Source organism: Artemia sp. Qi Xiang Cuo, chromosome 14 (assembly GCF_049724085.1).
Source record: "Artemia sp. Qi Xiang Cuo chromosome 14, ASM4972408v1, whole genome shotgun sequence".
Lineage (NCBI taxonomy): Eukaryota > Metazoa > Arthropoda > Branchiopoda > Anostraca > Artemiidae > Artemia > Artemia sp. Qi Xiang Cuo.
In genome coordinates this window covers 45945643-45966507 of record NC_142807.1, presented here as the reverse complement: position 1 = coordinate 45966507, position 20865 = coordinate 45945643, and the positions used below count along the sequence as shown (strand labels likewise).

The 20865-nt window shown below is 34.4% G+C and overlaps 2 protein-coding genes across 2 annotated transcripts; both read right to left on the bottom strand.

Moving 5' to 3' along the window:
* Positions 1-4525: 4525 nt before the first annotated feature.
* Positions 4526-12957, bottom strand: LOC148944522 (E3 ubiquitin-protein ligase RNF170-like). The gene is made up of 4 exons (XM_089100847.1): positions 12898-12957; positions 9729-9800; positions 7825-8045; positions 4526-4615 (listed from the first exon to the last, which is right to left on the bottom strand). Exons 1-3 carry the CDS (start codon positions 12937-12939, stop codon positions 7908-7910), a joined length of 252 nt encoding a protein of 83 aa, XP_088956973.1. The 5' UTR covers positions 12940-12957; the 3' UTR covers positions 4526-4615; positions 7825-7907.
* LOC148944521 (uncharacterized) lies at positions 12941-18176 on the bottom strand. The gene is made up of 4 exons (XM_089099949.1): positions 18100-18176; positions 14660-14834; positions 12990-13154; positions 12941-12952 (listed from the first exon to the last, which is right to left on the bottom strand). The coding sequence occupies exons 1-4, from the start codon at positions 18174-18176 to the stop codon at positions 12941-12943; spliced, it is 429 nt and encodes a 142-aa protein (XP_088956075.1).
* Positions 18177-20865: the final 2689 nt, after the last annotated feature.

Below are 20865 nucleotides of genomic sequence, written 5' to 3'. Positions count from 1 at the left end.
TCTACCTAGAAACAGGAATATTTAGATCTGAACTCACTTTTTCATTCCACCAATCACGTTCACATATATCAGCTAAATTAAAGTAATTTCCTGAAGGGATAGCCTATGAGTCAGAAGAGACATTTTAAAAAAAAGTTCACCTTACTGTCACCAAAACAGTTTAGTCACTCTCCTGTATGTTAGCCAGAACACGGGCTTCTTGAAGACGGCTCGGTGAGACTTTTTCTGATAGGTCCTTTATTCTAACTACTTCATTGCCAGACTTTGCAAAGATACAGCCCAGTACTGACCGAGCATTTTACATACCCACTACATCCCTAGCAGAATTTAGCACTTTCTGTCAACGACGAGTAAGGCTTTCACTTACAAAACATTGCAATGCTTTCAGCTTGCTCTGATATTTCAATATTTATGGTGCAACTGTTGGGGATTTCAAATCCAACTTCAATTGGGAGTATTTTGCTACTACTGGGTTTTCCCAAAATACTAACATTTATAATGTCAGACTCGTAAACCGATCAAAGACCTAGTCTGTTTGTTATTAAGTCTAGCAAATTATTGGTGAGATGCCTTGTTGTTTCATTCACACCAGAAAGAGGGTGAATAACTACGCAAAAAGATTACTATCTTGTTGCATTTCATCGAGGTCATAATTTAGATTTGAAAATGCTGATGCCAAGAAATCAGCTTTTGATTCCAGTGCTCCGAATCGGTCCACTAATTTTTCGTGGCTACTTTTAAAGTACCAACATAAAGGATGAATGAACAGCTTGCATTATTTTGTTGAACAAGGTCACTAATTGAATCCTTAACTCGCCTAATTTCCACTCTTACTTCTGAAATCTTAAGCCGTACTTCCTTCTCAATTCCAAGGCAAGTAGCAGTTTCCATGTAAAAGTTTAGATTTTATGCAAGTCAGCCATTGGTTTTTTGATGAATGCATGTTTACTAGCACCACATGCCTGTTTATTAGTTCGAATCTTCTATCCATATTTTACATCGTAACAGTTGCTATTTTACAATCCCCGTACTTCAACACAAGAAGACTCTTTCTGGGACTAAGAACTCTAAATATCCTTATTGGTCAACATTGATATTCAGGTAATTGAGCAAAAGCCAGATCTCCCAATTTCGTTTTTGAAAACTACTTCTCTAGCAATCAAGTCTAAACATCCAAATAATCACACCCGGTCTTGCTTAATAGGTCCCTGTGCTCCAACAGGTAGCAGGTTGAAATTCAAATACTAATCACCCTTAGGTCCTTTCAGTTTAATGCTGAATGACCAATAAGAAATTTTTGATCTTCAATTTATCCCTATCCCTTCCAACTGTTAGTATCGAAATATTCTGACATAGAACAGGAATAGGTCAGCTGGTTTCTCGCATTGTGTCTGTAACCAAATATTCAACCTTTATCATCCAGGTATAATGCCATTGACAAACGCAAGTTACGGAGGTTATCAGATCTCTACCACAATTAGTACCGCTTTTAAGATGTAAGGAATGAAACTTAGCCAAAAATTTTGAGTGACCAATAGTTAGGAAATATCAATGTCCTCAGGAAATTTCAGGTTTAATTTTTTCGAGACTAAAAACATAATGCTTCAAAAGCTAATAAATTCTGGGATTTTGATATCTCGCTCATGCAGAAACGGCTTCTGATCAGGGTTACCACCACGGTCAGCTCCTAAAATGCTACAATTGCCCAAATTTGCGTGCTACACAGTGATTTTCGGTGCTAGATTCACAAATTTTGACAGCAATAGGTCTAAAATTGTACTACAATAGCACATTCCTTCTACAGATGGCAAATCTGAGGACGTGCCATACGTAATAATATTTTCTAAAATAGCACGTTCGTGCTAACTTTGGCAATCGTGCTTCTCATAGCTTGAATGCTTGGAGACGAATTGATTAGCTTTTTTACTATCATGTGGTATTTCCTCTCGCCTTCTTTCCACAAAAATATACGTAGAGTTACATGTGTTGTTTATTGAAATGCGTATGTTAATATATGCTACTGTAGTGTTATGTTAGATTTTGATCTATGACCAATTGTCAGTAATAGTGAGATCTGATGGAGGCCTAGCCAGCAGCATATTTCTGAGGTGTTTCTTATATCTGAAGAAAGAAACATGGAGTTATTATGTAGACGAGTTCCAATAGGCTGAGCACGAGGCTGAGCTCAAGACCCCATACCCAGTACATTAATTGCAGCATTAACAGAGAGGGGACTGAGGAATAAACTAAGGAACATTTCTGAAATTGATCTCCGATCAATTTCGAGAGGGGACCAAACAAACATTTGCCTCTCAATTACTTGGACTATCTGTCTTGGCTTTTCTCTGTCTACAATTATCCAGCCCAGTCTTGATGCAACCTATTGCCCAAAATACTTGATAACTTCAATTCTTGGTTCAAAACTTAGAGCCATAAGTCCCTAATCTAAGAAGATCTAAAGCAAAAATAAAATTTAATTAGGTCGAATGGGGCCCCCAAAAAAAAACTTTTTGTTTTCAAAACACAGATTTGGAAAGCACAAATAGGGTTTTCTCAATCGGCTTTAAGGTTACATGTAGATAGGGCCAAGAGAATCGTAAAGAACATAAAAAAATGGAAAAGTTTTTTATCGTATACTGAAATGCTGAATATTTTTGTGTGTTTTGAAGGCAATAAAAATATACTTTTGTGAAAAAAGTTTGGCGGAATTGTCCTCTAATAACGATTCTGATGTTTGTAGCGCTCTAGAAAGGTCTCTAAAGTGGAATTTTGACAAATTTGAGTTTGAGGGGAAGGGGGATTTTAATAACATCTCCCCATGATAGTTTCGGTGATATGGCCATCCTAGATGATCTAACTTGTGACATTGACATGATAACAATAGCCTTTAATTTCCAAAATATAATGTACAGAAACATCAAAAAAAAAAATCTCTGGTCGGTGAATTATTTTCTTGTTTTCGAATGCTTAGCATAACGATATCACGCGATATTTCATTGCGTGATTTCATTGACTAAAGCGTCTCACATCTCTAGCATTATACATAAGGCTATGTCTGTTCTTTTTCTGTGTTTTTACAAGTTTTCTAATCCTTTTTCTTGTGTCTCTCGAGTCGTTGTAAATGTGTAAAGGGGTATTTTCGTCGTGTATTTTACTACGACACCATAATGGTTGAATTTGTTGGTATATCACTTGTTTTATAATGGTAGGTTTCACAATTAGATTGCAGAGTGCCACTTCTTCTTCATCAGTCAATGGGAATGAGAACCATATGTTATCCACATTCTCATCAATACACTCCTGAAAAAAGAAATTTTTTTGACGATCATTTTAATGCATTATCTTTATGTATATTTGATCGATAGTGAAGTAATAATTTTTGTTCTTAAAATCTTATACAAAATCCATATATTTTAAGCATTTTAATTTTCATGTTTAGATTGGGACCCTAGGATGGACAATGATCATCGAATCACGCATGATGGATATTACGAGGTATGGCGAACACCCGGAATATGCAATTACTACCGCATAATAAGACGGAGACTGACCCCGAGTGAGGAGGCATTGGCACCAGATCAGGAGAAGAAGAAGAATGGAGAAAATTAATAGTCTTTTTTTTTTCTTGTTTACTATTATATATAAATAAACTGATTTAGTTGTTTGAATGAAGTCCTATTCCTACAAGTTAAGTTAGAATGAAAGAATGAGGTATATTGATAATGGTTTTACTCGGATCAGTAATAACATTTAAAATGAAAATGCATAATAGGGGTCTAACTCATAGCACTGTGCTTGATGGTCCCAGCTCTTCATGAAACTATAACATCTTTCAACTGTAGCAGTTTGCTCTATGAGATGCATCTCCTCCTCCATGCTTAATGGTACAGTATCCCAGATGTCAGTCGTTGCTTTTAATTCCACTATTCTTATTTTATTCTGTCGTATTTTCTTCTCAGGCTTGAAATGGTAAAAATGACTTTATTTTCCATGTGAAATATTCATTATTCTATAGAGTTAGGATTATACCATTTTTTTTACCCAATCAAAACTCAATTTCCCCCTTTCTATCATTTTATTGTCTTACACAGAAAATAATTGAACAGAAATTTAAATTCCTGATAGATATTTACTAGTTGGGGTGAGAAACATAATGCAATGTTTAGTTAATTGGTATAAAATACATTAAATAATAACTCACGAGGAGGTGACATCCCTCTACCCAAAATTATATTGGATTACACTGAAAATAATTGAACAAAAAAAATAAATGCCTGATAAATATTTACTAGTTGGTGTGAGAAAGACATCGCAACGTTTTGGTAATAGCTATAAAGTACATTAAAAAAAAAAAAAAAAATATATATCTATCAAGGAGGTATTCTTTAACTGAACCCCAAGCTTCTAAATCCCTCCATGCAACTGAACCCTCTTTAACTGAACCCTCCTTAGCTATCTGATAAATGGCGCCTACCATAGAAGTTGCAGTTAGCTCGCTACAAAGTGCCCGTGGTGCATAGCGAATAACGCTTTCTCTCATCGAATTCATGTTAGTGTTGCATGTCTCATGAATAAGCTTTGTTCGTTTTTGAGTTGTCATCTGAATATCCATGTCCTGAAAAAAAAAATGAACTTCAGTCTTTTCTAGTTACATGCTTACCGTGGTATTAAATAACGCGCCCACTATCACACTATAAGTACTCTAAGAGATCCTGCATCCATCAACCCACCCTCCCAAAAAATAATTATTCAGGGATTTCTTGTTAAAATTTTTTATTTCAACTCATTCACACAGGTTTTTCGCTAGTCAACATATCTCGAATCAGACAAAGACATGTGCTACTAATCTATGATAATTCGAGCGCGTGATAACATGAGCGTGTGAAATTTGGTCCTAAAACTGTCCCTTCCTTTGTAACACAGAAGCTTCCATTTAAACAGATAAAGAAAACGCATTTTTAATTAGAAAGAATGATGAAACCGACATTTTTGAAGGAAATAACTAAAACTATATAGCAGTGGGGGAGGGGTTTTTGTTTAGATAATAGAAAAAGAGTGTACTTTGCGTTTTCTAGCGTGTTTGTGACGAAGCAATGAATGTGCAGGTAGATTTGCTCGCTCTTGTCGAATGCAGCGACGGATCAGCGTCTGTTCTATTCAACCAGCAAGTGAAGGTGATGGATGATGTCAAGAAGGTGGGTGTTCCTCTACAAAACTGGGTCGAAGTCTGCTCTGACACAACGAATGCTATGATGGGGATAAACCACTCAGTCAAAACACTTGTTGAAGGGAAATATCCCTGGGTTACAGTTGTGAAATGTAGCTGCCATCTGTGTGCCCTAGTTGCAAGTCATGCTTACAAAAAAACTGTCCAAGAGCCTCGAAGATCTACGTCGGACTGTGTGCAATCACTTCAGGTACAGTGCAAAACGCCAAGATGCATATAGGAAGGAATTTCAAGTCTTTACTCAAGTGGAACAGCACAGATTCCTTGCTTTGGCTCCAACACGCTGGTTGTTATTTTAAAACTGTGGACGTCGTATTCTCGAACAATGGAATAGTCTTAAGCTGGACTGGAACTCGTTGGTAGTAAATGATCCCTCGCATACTAATGATCATGTAAGAATGACACTAAACAACCCATACTCGAGGGTTATGATGTTTTTTGTCGAGTACGTGTTGGGAGAGCTGAATGAGTTCAACACCATCTTCCAGTCTGAAAAACCCCTATTTCACCTTATGAAAACCCAGGTGAAAAAACTTCTTCGGACATTAGCCATGAACTTTATGAAGCCTTCATATGTTAGAACAGTCAACCCTTTTGACATAAATCCGCATGACGAAGTGAACTATCTTCCCAACGAAAATGTCTATATCGGCTACAAAGAGTACGATTTCCTTTTGAGGATCGAAACGAGAGAAGTTACCAGGCCGTTTTGTAGCGGAAAGTCTCCGAATTCGTCGCTCGGTGAGGGATTTCTTCGTCGAAGCTGTTCAACAAATTCTTGACCATTTTCCATTCTCTGAAAAGATCTACGAGCTGGTACACTTGTTTACTCCAAGCTCTAGTTATGAACTGAAAATTCCCAGTCTTCGTCAGTTCTTCGACTACTACGATTCTACGCTTTGGAATAAAGCAAAGCTAGAGCAGAAATGGCGGTCTATACCAAGTGTAGCTCTACCTAGTACTGTCAATCTCCCTGACGTAGATGACATGGACATTGTCGTTTAATGGCACCATATCTTGCAAATGAAGTCATCAAATGATAGTCGGATGTTCCTAAATGTCGGGAAAATGGTTCGGTACTTTCTATCACTCCCTTTCACAAACTTTATTTCCGAGCTCAAGTTTGATCAAGGAAGTGAATACTGATAAGCGAAACCGACTGAGTGCAGTGACTCTTTCGGCAACACTGAAAACCAAGTGTGGCCTTAAGCACAATTCTAAAGGAGGGCTTGACTCGGGCAAGTCTGTGCTAGAGCTAGAACCGGACTAGTCAAGCGTGTACTCAAAGTGAAGGCTAGTGCCTCTTCTCGTGACTGTAACGTTTTGAACCAAAGCATTGTGTATGGTCTGGGCATAGATATTGTTTGTGACACACGTGAACAGTCCGATTCCGATTAATCTTGTCTGTTTGTCTTGTATTATTTATCTGAAATTAATCTTGTCTGTTTCTCTTGTATTATCTATCTAAATGTTCCTTCTTGAAGATTTTGATATTGAATTTCATCGAACATTATTCGAAAAAGGTTGAGATACGAGAATCTATCTACCCATCAATTATTCTATTGGATAGGCTTGAAGGCCCAAAGGAAAATCGCTTTTAATTTCTTCACTATTCACTTTGCATTTATACAGTTTTCCCACCGTGGACTTTCCCTGCTATGGTACCGCTGCACTTTTACTTCTGTTGCGTGCTTGACGAAAACGATGAACGACAAATGTGTGTTCACGGACTGAGCTGACCATGCTTACCTTTGACCGCTGAAAAGAAGGATAGACAGCACGTGTTTTCTCAAATTTATGACAGATCTTCACCACATTTCACTTGACACTGAATCAACATTAATATTAAAGCAAGATTTTTTAACCATTCTCTCTCAAAAATACAAAACACAGCTTTTCCGAGAATTTCGGGCATGCCGCGGTTTTTACCTCATTTTGGTTTAAGGATGCCGCGGAAATGCCACTTTTTGACGAGGCCGGCGCCGCGGAGCGGTGCCGGTCGAGTGGCAACACTGACTGAGATTTCAGTCGCTTAATCGACGCCATAATGGCGTCAACAAAACAGGAATGAATTTTTGTTGTGACACTTTAGGGGGTAAACAACGAGACAAAAGAATCGAAAACCGAGCGTGAACAGCATAATTTACCACAGAAAATAAACCCGAATAATGCTGAATCCAGGATCGTTGCGGTATATTGTGAACATGTGAACCATCAAGTCTCGAAGAGTTAACAGCACGTTTCCATTCATTGGAACTTTTCGGAAATTTGGCACCAGATTCCCGAACAGATCGTATTCGACGCTTAAAAGCAATTTTAGCTTTGCGTTTTGTATCAAAAACATTGCCACTAGAAGGACGCCCGCAGGCAATTTGAGTGTTGAAATTGGAAGTTCTAGTTCCCTTTTAACAGTCAATAGTGATGGAGGTCAAGTAGCACCCCCTCCCACCCAATTACCCTACTTTTCACCAAATGCATCTGATTCAAAATGTGCGATGGCAATTTTGTTTAAAATAGTCTGAAAAACATACAAAAATACTTCCAGGGTCTCTGTTTACAGAAATTTTTTTTTTTTTTATAAAGTCACAAGAACATACCTTCATGCTCAGCTACAAGCTCAGCCCGTTTAGCTACAAGCTCAGCCCGTTCGTCAGGCGTATAAATAGCTTCAATTAAGTTCTCAATACAGTTTACCAGAAGAGTATCGCTTTGAACAACTGTCGTATACTGGGCACATTTGGCAATCCCTTCGGTTTCCTCGTTCCCATTGCACCATACAAGCTTGGCAGAATGTGTGTTGGCAGGGCAGTTGAACCGGCTTAAATCGAAAACATAGCACAAATAAATCAAAAATTAAACCATAGCATTTTCGCTAATATTCTTAGCCGTTTCTCAAAATTTCTCTCTAGGACACCATCTGAAATCAAATAGGTCAAATAGGTATTTAAATAGACTTAGGGAGGAGGGACTATCTCAGGTAAATTTTCAGCATGTCATATTATTGACTTACAAATAAAGTAAACATACCACTCGATGCCTTTTTGTATGCTCATTACGAATATAATAATAATTTTCGTCGGAAATGATTTTTATCACCACCCCTATATATACCAATTCAGGGTATATATTTGCACATTAGGGGGTGAGGGTAAAGTTTAAACTTACTTCTCATTTGCTTGAGAAATAAACTTTACCCCAACCCCTTAATGTGCAAATATATACCCTGAATTGATTATATATTTAGGGGTGAGGGTAAAATCCATTTCCGACAAAAATAACTATTATAATCGTAATGAGCATAAAAAAGGCACCGAATGGTATGTTTAGTTTATTTGTAAGTCAATAATATGAACTGCCAAAAATTTACCCTTTCTCAGGTTCTAACAAAAGAGCATTAGCAATGATTTTTTTTTGCACTTGACAGGTTCTTGTGATATCGGAATATTACAATTTCCATCGAAACAATGCAGCTCAAGTATGCTCAAGATATGGGTAGTACTGCGTTTCATTCAACATTCGTATTTAGTTTTAACTCTTGCTAAATTACTTGAAAATCTTACGTTTTATAGGATTAAATGATGAATCAGAACGAAATGAAAAATATTTGACGAGAGGTATTCTAGCAGTCATTTCCCAGGCCCACTTAAAAATCGCGGTGCTACGGTGTAGTTAAATAATATTTAAAAATTTGTTTTCCAAAGAAAAGTATAGATCGATAGAAACAAAGTCACACTGAGTCAAATTTTAAATGAACATAAATTAGGGAATGAAAAAATGCAACCTAAAATAAAAGAAAACTTAAGTCAATAATCAAGTAAAAACTTTAAACGGACTGAAATTACCAAAAATAAGAGGTAAGTTTCCACCTTCCTCGAATACTTTAACGACAAGAGGGTCGTTCACGTTGTATTAGAAACAATGTAGGTTGGAAAGAATGTGTTTTTTGTTGGAACAAAATTGACTCGCATAAGATTCAATCCAGACTAAACTAGGCTCAATATGACAACGTCCTACAAAAACACTTTCTGCTTCTTCTTTTACCTATCTTTTAAAAAAGATGGGCAACATGCAATCCATTTAGGAAATAAACTGACAATGAAAACAAAACGAAAAGTTAAAAGGATACACTGGTTACCACGACAGTAACACCCCAATCATCGGTAATAAAAAGTACACTCAAGTACAATGGTAATAGAAATTTTATAGTAATATCAAGAAAGTCAACGTCAATCAACTAGTGAACTAGATTCAAACTAGTGTCAATCAAATAGAACTTTTCGCATTTTTTCAAAGAAGCCTTTCCCCCTCCCAAGTGCGCAGGCAGAGCTTTCAAACACGGTACCGCTAATATTGGTTTCAGAAGATTCTACATCTGTGGCATACTATCCTATTTTTAACTTATATATTCTATTTAAGGCCGTAAATAGGAGGGAGGGATCTATCTGATATGTTTGAAAAAGTAAACAAAACAACATGAAATAGAGCCAAAAGACTAAAGTACCTGAACAGACACTTCGTAGCAAACGCCGCACGATAGCTCCGTATGCAGAAAATCCTTCAATCTTCCAAAAGACTGTAATGAAAATTTAGTTTTGAGTAATGTGTACGTAGATGATAGATCATGCATCGTAATATCGTTTCTGGACTCCTTGTTTTTTAAGACATTAAGATGGGCGTTTGGGGTTATTAAAATTAAGCTCAAAAGTGTTTGTTACGTCGAGACTCATAAGTAATATTTTATTATTATTTTTTCTTATTATTAATTACTATTATGAGGTGATGAGGGATTGGTCATCTTTTTCAGATCTTTTTGTTTGGAGTTAATTAATAGTTAGAAAGTTTGTTGTATGTACCCGCCCAGTCGCAAGTGTTCTTTGTACCCTTATTGGGGCGTGTATTGGTAGTTTAGTTTAGTGTCTTTTTTGGTTGTAAATGCAAGTAAACTGAACTGAACCAAATTTAATTTTTGGTCTTCGATAATTTTAGACATAGAAAAGGGACGATCCTCAATTACCGAGATGGTGATTGTCTACAATACGAAAGGACAGTTACCACGTTGAACAGTGAAAATAGATAAGCAAAATTAATTGGTTACATCTGACAAAATTTTTCACCCATAAAAATTCAAACATTTACAATCCGTTTATTCCCAAAGACATCTGCACCTTGAAATGAAAGATACGCCTTCTGAAGTTGTTTGGGGTTTATATATATATATATATATATATATATATATATATATATATATATATATATATATATATATATATATATATATATATATATATATATATATATATATATATATATATATATATATATATATATATATATATATATATATATATATATATATATATATATATATGTATATATATATATATATATATATATATATATATATATATATATATATATATATATATATATATATATATATATATATATATATATATATATATATATATATATATATATATATATTTTTTTTTTTTTTTGGGGGGGGGCATATATTTTTTGGGGACATACATATTGAGGCCATATATTTTTAGCTTGAGTTCTGGGAAGGGATTATGGAGTATCTATTTCCATCCCTTCCCCCTGTGAAGACCCCTGATCTTTGTTCAATACGAGCAAACTTCACGTTATAAAAGTGATATTTTCAAAAAACGATCTACAGCACACACGAGGCACAATAAAAGTGTTTTGAGACTCGTTAATTTGCTAAATCCTAATATAAAATGTTTTAAAGACATTGGAAAAAACGTTAAATTTTAAAAAGGTAAATAGGTAAGTAATACGGTACTGGAAGTGCAATGGAAGGTAATGAGCTAGCCATCCTGTGCTTTCGCACTCTTCCTGTTTACCTTTCCCATATTTCTCCAGGTAAAGAGCTGAGTCGAATCTGGTTAAGCTAAAAGAGTCACAACACTGACCCATTCCAGACCACGTAACCAGTGACACCAGGGATCGAACCCTTGTCCTCACGGCCAAAGAATTTCATGTCCAGTGTGCTAACCAATCAGCTACAGATTTTAGAAAGCAATGCCTAATGTGGCTTTAAATCCTACGCAAACCATGGAATTTGTATTTTGAAAACTTAGAGACAAGGAAAAGCAGGGTAACAAAATTTTTTCCAAGGTTAAGTCTCTTGTCTTTTACGCAATTTCATAAGCCTTAAAAAATGGGAGGCAGTAGAGATAGGAGCTTGAAAACACCTTCCCAGGCCTTAATATATGTTCTCTGAATCCATTCTTGAAAGCTTCATTCTATTAAGATAACTATTTTCAATATAGCAAAAAGCCCCTCGCTTGCAAATTTCATTCAATATTATCTATTAAGTTATTTAAGATACCTTGCGTTTAATATAAAGAAATTAGTTAAACAAAAATTCAATGTTTGGAACTAGAGCAGTTTTGTTTCCGTGATGAAAAACTTTCATTTTTCCTTTTACTATTAACCTATTGGGAGACATTTGAAACACTTAATCGACGAATATTTGACTTTAGACTTATAATTTTTGAAACAGTAATTTTTAAGTTGAAAATTAAAATTCTTTCAAAAACGAAAATTTTCTAGACGGTGAATTTTCCTGAAGTCAATACTCTATATATCCATAATTGTTTTAAATGCAAGTTTACTAAATAGAATAATGAAAAGAAAATGTAACTAAAAGACAATCCAAAAAAAGAAGAAGAAGCAAAAACAAAAAATAATCAACATCAAAGTTGGATATTGCATGGACATTAATAATTCAGCAAGTTGTAGTGAAGAAAACAAATTTCCCAATAGGGATTAGTGACGTATAATCCTGACATATTTTTATTGACCTACATATGTGTCTACTGATCTACTGACCCAGTTTCTGGACATTTATATATATAATTAAAAAAAAATTCTACAAAATAAGTTTTAAAAGAAAAGTAAAGAACTCCATTAAACCAAAAATGAGCAAAAATAAAAATCAAGTAATGTACCCAGCGTGAAACTACCATAAATCTGCATCGATAAATAATTGAAACCCAAAACGAACAGAAATTAAAATAAATAACTGAGGCAAACTCAAAACGAGTAGAAATTAACATGAGAAGGGCTCAAAACCCCTATGCCTTCCCAAGGCCAGAACACAATTTGCACTTTACTGAAAAAATAAACGGTTTTACTTTTATAGCTTCAATAGATTAAATAATATTAACACTTTTATTACTAAATATCAGTATATGTATATTAAACTGACAATGCCCATTCATTTGTATTTTCATTGTTTTTGTATTTTATTTGTGTTGTTGCTAATTGTATTATTTTTTTTTGTGTGTGTGTGTGTGTTACTCCACTTCATTTCTTGTGTATGTCTAAAATTAGTATTTTTATGTACTCCGTCTCTTTTAATTGATTTTGACGGGTAATAAAATATTATTATTATCATTATAAAAAACAAAACAGATAAACCAATAGATAAATAAATTTGTATAACTAAGTTAATTTTCCGTGAACTTTTATGCGCGAATTTGTTACGTAAATGGTGTATATGTCGCTAATTCTCCTAAAGTAAATGATTTACTTTTATTAAAGTTAAGTTATTTAAGGTCCCTGTGAAAGCAAAAAAAAAGAAATAAATAAATAAAAACTGTTGAGGCATTTGAACATATTATGACACTATTCTGGTCTACCTGTTTCACCGTTTCTTGCTCCCGGACCACCTTTTCAAGCATGTCATTTTTCCCCCTAAAAATTCGTTTCTTGATAACCATTCTTCTTCTACTTTTCCAAACTCTTGCTGCTTTTCTTCCAACACTGCAATCCTGTCGTTTTTCTTGTTCAGGGTCTGTCCAAGTACACTAATCTGCTGCTGAAAAACCCTCACAACGTTTTGACCAAGTGACTGGACGTTTTGATCAACTGATTGGATATATCGAATTACACCAACCTGTTAGAGGAAAAAAATTGAAAAATATTATAACCTTCCAAAACTGCATTATATTTTCAATTTGTGAATCCTTAATGGATTAAATAATTTAAATATTTAAATAATTAAACAATTAAATAATATATCAAACGAAATGAAAGTATTTGTTTCCTGAGAAACGAATATGTTAATTTGTTGGTTTTTTTCACACTAGTGGTGACTGTATCGAAGCAATGGCCCTAATATTGAATGAGACTCCTTCAAATCAAATCTTCCATTCCTGAAACTGAAACTTCAATAAATAAGTCTTATTGCCTTAATTGAGTAATAGAAGAGAAACTTCCGCAGCAAAAATCAATATTCTGCCATTTCGTGCTCAAAGGCAGTGATTTTGCCCCTTCAAAAAAGTCCCTGTTTCCAAGGACATACTGTAAAAGGGCGGCGTATGAGTCCCTATAGATAAACACAGGGTCCAAAAAATGGTTATTAAAGACGATTGCTTCTGAGCATAATAACCCTATAAGAACTGGTTCTTAAAATAATAGACTTTAAAACCTGAAAATTTGTCTTGAAATTTTGGGTGATTGAACTGAACCAATGATTGTGGAAAATACAGAAAGGACTAAGCAATTTTTTCTGAAGTCTTATGCCTTATTGGAATAAGAGGGGTCTAATGCCTTAAGTGAGGTAATACAGAGGTGTCTAATGCTTTATTTAAGATTAATTAAAAAAAAACTTTCCTAAAAAATAAGTTTTTCAAAGAAAAGTAAAGGCCATATTTTCTTTTGTACTTATCTCTGAAAATAAACATTAAAATTATAGTAACATTTTGAACTGATGAGCTTTCAGCAATTAATATCATTATACATCAAATATTCAGTTTAATTTATTAACACTTTTTAAAGTTTTTAAAAACGAATATAGTTTTGCTACAAACAAGTGATTGGATACTGCCTCCTTTCCTAACTGGAAATAAAAACCAAAAGCCTAGTGCTTCATTGGCGCTTAACTGAAAACGGATTATATTACAAATACTTTCTTTTCCAGTTCTTACAGCATTGAAAATAAAAATACAATTACAGCAAAATAAATTCTTGAACTGATGGATCTTTCAACAATTAATATCATTATGCATCAAATATTCAATTTGATGTTGTTAATACTTTCCAAGACTGTTCAAGACACATATAGTTTTCAGTAAAGCGCTAATGACACAGTAGGTTTACTAGTAGGTTTGACGTATGTAGGTTACAGTTTGTTGTTGTACTTAAGGTTAACCGTAAGTACAAAGAACGAGGGAGTTTGAGGGGGCGAAAGTTCCCCACATATTTACGATAAGTTGTCCTCGTTCTAAGTTTCACCATCACTTTTAATCCAAATAATTGACAATTCAAAATCAATTTTTTGTCTTCATTTTACCAGCTTAGGCCAAACTGTTGAAAGAACATAGCTCCCATCGTCTATACCTAATAGATATATACGCAATAAAAATTAAACATTAGCCCTTTTCAAGTTAAACTTCCTACCAAATCTACTGAAGCAGGAGCATTTTCTTTTATTTCTTCATCCAAATCAGCCATTGTGTCTTCCTTTATTGGCTGAAGTTCTGATTTTTTCGTGAGAGCTGCATCTTCAATAGTCGTATCAAGCCTCGGCTTTTTGGGATTATTGAGAGTTTGAGTGGCCCAGGCGGCTAGAGAGCTAGAAAGCGTATGATTCAGATAACAAACCCCTTTATAGTCAAAACGAAATATATATATTTTTATTTTTTATATATATATATATATATATATATATATATATATATATATATATATATATATATATATATATATATATATATATATATATATATATATATATATATATATATATATATATATATATATATATATATATATATATATTGCTTTGCTAGTCTGACAATGTTAACTAGGGTTTTAATTGTATCTATTCTCTTGCATATGTAAGGAATAGGGAAAAACAAAATGAGAGGGGGAGGGAATGACCCACCTCAGTATTGGAAGGAAAATGGAAGTTAATTTCCAATCAATGTGTCAGTCTCAACCAATTAGCTTGGTCGAACTTAAATGAATTTATATAATGGACGATATCTGAAAATTGAACAGCTTTTCGAAGAGCATGCACAGCAATTCAACGTAATGTTGTATGATTCGAATATGTTTCTCAGTTATAATTAAACTAAAATGAAAAAATTATGACGTTAGAAACTTATCACTAAGACAGCGAACATTTAGAAATTTTTTTCAGAGGTACTCTCATTGAATTTCCTTTCTTTTAAGATCGTGGCAACGCATGACGGGTAAGCTGGTGTACTAATGAAAGTCCAAATATTAGTATGTGTAAAAAAAAGGTATTTTTCAAAATAGTGTGGAGGGACAAACAATCTAGGGGTCAACTGGTCGGAAAAAATTCCTTCAGTCAAACTTGGAAGTCTATTCTAACTGCAGGATGTGGCTATAATTTTCATGAATAAAAATCAACTTATCCACTTTGTGTGGACTGAGACTGCTTTCAATAAGAAAATTCAAGATATTATCATTTAAATATAATGATTCCCGACCCCCCTTCCCCTCTGGATACCACCTTGATAGGATACCGTCTCTGCTTTAAATTTAAAAAAAAACTTTTTGGCGTCCCTGCTTTCAATAAAAAAAAAAAAAAAATCAAAGTACTATCACTTAAATCTAATACCTCCCTATGCCCCCCCCCTCTGGATACCATCTTGATAGGATACCGTTTCTGCTTTAAATTAAAAAAAAACTTTTTGGCATCCCTGCTTTCATAAAAAAAATTCAAGATATTATCATTTAAATATAATACTTCCCTAGCCCCCCCCCCCCCTGGATACCATGCACCTTGATGGGGTACTTTCTCTGCTTTAAATTAAAAAAATAATTAACTTTTTGGCATCCCTGCTTTCAAAAATAAATAAATTTGACATGCTATCATTTAAATATAATCTCTCCCTATCGCCCCCCCCCTCTGGCTACCATCTTGATAGAAGACCGTCTCCTATTTAAAAAATATTAAAGTTATTTAAAAAAATAACTTTTTGTCATCCCTGGTTTCAATAAAAAATATCAAGGTCCTATCACTTAAATATAAAAACTCCCTATGCCCCCCCTATGGATACCATCATCTTGATAGGATACCGTCTCTGCTTTAAATAAAAAAAAATAATTAACTTATTGGCATCCCTGCTTTCAAAAAAAAAAATTCGAGTTATTATCATTTAAATATGATAGCTCCCCCCCCCCCCTCTGGATACCACCTTAATAGGATGCCGTATCTGCTTTAAATTAAAAAAAAAAAAACTTTTTTGCATCCCTGCTTTCATTAAAAAAATTTCGATATATTATCATTTAAATGTAATACCTCCCTACCCCCCCCCCCCTGGATACCACCTTTCTAGGATACCGTCTCAGCTTTACATTAAAAAAAATAATTTATTTAATAATTAACTAGGTCACTATATGGTTCAAACAAACACGCGAAATAACGTTAAACAGCTTAGTGTTACTTGAAAAAAAAATTGAGGGTATGAGTAAAGGGGTATGAAGACAACATCAAAAAAGACGAAATTATTCAGATATTCCTCAAACTATTGAAAAACTGAGTTATAGATTCGCCGTGGCATTCAATAAGATCCAAAGAATCTAATTAAAAGGGAGCACACACAAAAGCCAAATTAGGCCAGTAGCCTACAAGAAATCGCAAAATACCCAAGACAATGAACAAGTCCTAATGGGGGGGCCCTGGGTCTATCAAAATAATTCAATGGTTTCCCAGGGAATTTGATAGTATTTTTTTTCCATCTCTGCTTTAAATTAAAAAATAAATAAATATATTTTTGGTATCCCTGCTTTCAACATAAAAAATGAGGTATTATCATTTAAAAATGATAGGCCACTAACCCCCCTCCCCTATAGGCAATAATTTACAATTTTTTATGGATCATATTTTTGGGAAAACTTCCGTTTCAATCTTTAATTCCCCAACCTTGTACATAGCTTAGTCTACAGCTAACTTTTTATTTTGGGAGGGGGGTAAAATATTTTCAGACAGAAGATTGGATTTTCTTTAATATATCAGGCGTTCAACAATTGAGTATTAAACATTAAAAAATCTTATCTAAAAACAGCAAAAGAAAAAAAAATTCTGCAAACTTGTGATTCAGCTGCAGAAACGATCTTTCTGCTATCAATTTCAAAATCAAACTGTAGCGACTAGTGAATGTTGCATTCTATAATTCTATTCAACTTGAAAATAAAATTCTTGACTACAAATGATGTAGGGAATTGCAAGTGGGAAACTGGATTCGAAATGATTTAAACTAATTTCATAAAGACAATACTTTTTTTGACAACATATAAAGAACTGTGTATATTGCAATATTTGCAATGCAATTGCATATTGCATCTGTCTGGTTTTTACGCAAAGTAACAAGAGACAAAAATTAACGAACCAGAGAGTAGTGAAGAATTATGGTGTGCAATGTAAAATTTGGCAGGGAAAGTCACTGGTGATAAATCGCTAGGGGTGGCACCGTGATTGCATGATTTTCGGGAATTCGGGGAACCAAATTTTTTTTCGGGGTGACGCATAGATTTTCAGGGAAATACCCGAAAATTCTGGGATAGTGCCCTTCTTGATTTCTAATCAGGAAAATTGAGATACTAAACCACACGAGAAGGAAAAGCTCCGACTTTGCGGTTGACGCAATAAAGAATTGCCGCAAAATTAATTTAAAGTTGACCAAACGCCACCGCCTTTGCCTGCAGTGGCGCGCTGGCAGCATTGCGACACTTCGGTGGCGTTCGATTGGGCCTCTTGTCGGCGGCGTTCGGTCGATACACCAGTGTGGTGCTGGGGTCTACTTAAGAGTAGAAACAAAACTGCACTGCATTTGAAGTGATAGAGCTGTTAAAGAAAACAAACATACCTTTTTTGTTTATTGGCGGCATTAGTTTCTGACTGAGGTGGAGCAGCCAATTCTTTCTCCTCTGTCTTAGGTGCCATGTTTTTATCCTGTGTCATTAACTAGAATTTAAATTGCAACTTATTAAACCAATAAAGAAAAGTTATCTTATGAGAACACAAAATTACCCCATACTCCCAAAACTAAAGTTAAACCCGTACTCCCAAAATTTACTAATAATTTATTGGATAAGACTAGCAGTACCCACCTCCAATGGAACAACACCAATAAGGAAAAAAATAAAAAAAAAAGAAAAAGATTTCAATGTAAGCTGTTTGGAAATCAGATTCCCAAATTTTCAATATTCTTATGCTTTAATATAAAAGGATTTATAAATTAATTAAAAATTTCGCACTTGATTATTATCTAGAGAATTAAATGAAGTGTTTAAACTTTAAATAATTTAAATCACAGTTATCTACATTGCCCTGCTGATCTTCCTTTTGAGAACAGCTCCGCAAACGATTTTTAGCAATTTTCTTGGAAGTTTGGAATTTCAGATTTGTCCTACAGATGTGACACTGATGGTACAGCTATTACTTTGACCTTTGGAAAATCCGTATGCTAATTTTCTTACAATAATGATATTCTTTTTACTTCTTCTCTAGAAATCATATTTGTATACATTCACATCTTTTGGAAAAAGAGTACCAAAGCCACTGAAGTCCCTTTTCTTCAACTCTTTGAAAAAAAGTAGGCTAGTCCAGGTTCAATTTTGTAAAACATTAAAAGAATAACTAACAAGCAAAGAGAAAAATATTTCAGGGAAGGGGCGATTTGATGAGCTACTGTGAGTTAAGGGGATGTGTTATAGAAAATTGACATTATCCCACCACTATTGAATGCTAGGTACATGATTTTCTATTTAGATTCAAAGAACAAAAATTTCTTAATTACTACCAAGGCCAAGTATTAGAGTAGAATGGGAAAACAAAAGTAAAAAGTGGAATATTACTAAACTTGAGCTACTGAAGTTCTTATTCTTACAGTAGTCAAAGCTCAGTTTAGTAAAATATTTTATTAACACCAGGCATGTAACCAGAAGAATACTTCAGAGGGGGTGAACTGATGAAATCCTTGGAAAGAGCTGAATTAAACAAACATTAGGATAAAGTCAGAGAAATTTCTTCAGACTCAAAAAGGCCCCTTTGCATGTTTGCTAGTATACTAACACACAAAAATAAGGGAGATAAAAATCAGATAGTCTACTCACTTAAAATACTTTAGGGTAAAATATGTCTGAAAATATCAAGAATAGCCTCAGAATAGCAAAAACTAATGCAAATTAAACAAAACCAAAGTTTTTAAAATGAAAGTAGGGAGTGCTTAGACTTCAAAGTGCCCAAGCATTATTCTTTATTCCTGTTTTTTTCTGAAGTTTTGGGTAGCTTATCAATCAATGACTCACATATAGTAGTGAGAAGAGAGGCAACTCAGGTGAGGCATTTTTCTAATTTATCCACTCTAGTGCTTTGTTCTGAGCTAGTGTTCTGTTTTAGTTCATTAGTTTTTTCTTTAGGGACATTAAAATGGCTTGTTGAGGGAACTGTTATCTTATTAACTTGACACAGTGCTTCCTTATAAGTCATATTTTTTGTGTAAGCTATTTTAAGAGCTTCTGTTCTCTCATGATCATGGAGACATTATTTGCTGTTTGCAGAGTGTGGACCCTTGCAGTTTGCACACACTAGTGTTTGCTCTTCAGGTTTGAAACATTAAAAGAATGTAACACTGACAAGATTAACCATGATAAAAAACTACAAACATATTCCATGTCATACGTTTCAATGAAAAAATTCTAAGATGCACTTGGAAACATAAATATAATGCGACACTAGCAAGTTAAACCAAAACACAGAACTAAAAAAATATTCTAAAACATACGATTCAATGAAAAAATTCGAAAACACACTTTGAAACATAAACTGAATGCGACCCTGTCAGATTAAACCACGACACAGCACCACGAAACTATTCCAAGACATACAATTCAGCGAAAAAATTCCGAAATGCGCTTTGAAAAAAAGTTTTTATTGAACGTGTTGTTGTAGAAACTTCAAAAAGGGCTCGTTCGATTAGAAATTAAAATGGCTAGTTCCCTTTTTAATAGTCAAAAGTAATTGTAAGGCAACTTACGCCCCTTCCAAGCCTACTATTTCCCCAACCACATCCAATCGAAATTTTGAGATAGCCATTTTATTCCATGAAGTTGAAGTTAAGGAAATTATACCTTTGAGCAAGACACCCCTCCCAACAGTCTTCAGGGCAAGGGTTATAAGTTATGCCCTGGGGCATATAAGTTTTTATTGAAATCTTTGTCGTAGAAACTTGAAAAAGGGCTCATTCAATTGGAAATTCAAAGGTCTAGTGCCCTTGTTAATAGTCGAAAGTGATTTGAGAGCAACAAGTCTTTCTCTCTCCCCCACCTTTTCCCCAAACACATGCAATCAAAATTTTTAGATAGCCTTTTTTTTCAGTGTTGTGTATTTCCAGATAGAAATTATTTTTTGAGGAGGATACTCCCCCCACAGCCCTCAGGGCAAGGGTCGTAAGTTATGCCCTGGGGGCATATAAGGTTCTTATAGAACGCGTCGTTATAGAAATTTAAAAAAGGTCTCATTCGTTTAGAAATTGAAATGGCTAGTGTACTTTTTAATAGTCGAAAGTGATTGGACGGCAACTAATACCCTTTCCATGCCCACCGTTTCCCCAAACATATCCATTCAAAAT

Bases quoted from the DNA above. Each gene is read 5' to 3' on its own strand.
- LOC148944522 (XM_089100847.1), bottom strand. From the start codon at position 12,939: ATGCTTGAAAAGGTGGTCCGGGAGCAAGAAACGGTGAAACAG. The intron at 9,801-12,897 runs GTAGACCAGAAT...TTTTCATTACAG, and splicing joins AGCAAGAAACGGTGAAACAG to TCTTTTGGAAGATTGAAGGA. The intron at 8,046-9,728 runs GTACTTTAGTCT...TTTCGATTTAAG, and splicing joins GCTACGAAGTGTCTGTTCAG to CCGGTTCAACTGCCCTGCCA.
- LOC148944521 (XM_089099949.1), bottom strand. From the start codon at position 18,176: ATGGCACCTAAGACAGAGGAGAAAGAATTGGCTGCTCCACCTCAGTCA. The intron at 14,835-18,099 runs GTATGTTTGTTT...TACGCTTTCTAG, and splicing joins GCCGCCAATAAACAAAAAAG to CTCTCTAGCCGCCTGGGCCA. The intron at 13,155-14,659 runs GTAGGAAGTTTA...TTCCTCTAACAG, and splicing joins CTCCTGCTTCAGTAGATTTG to GTTGGTGTAATTCGATATAT.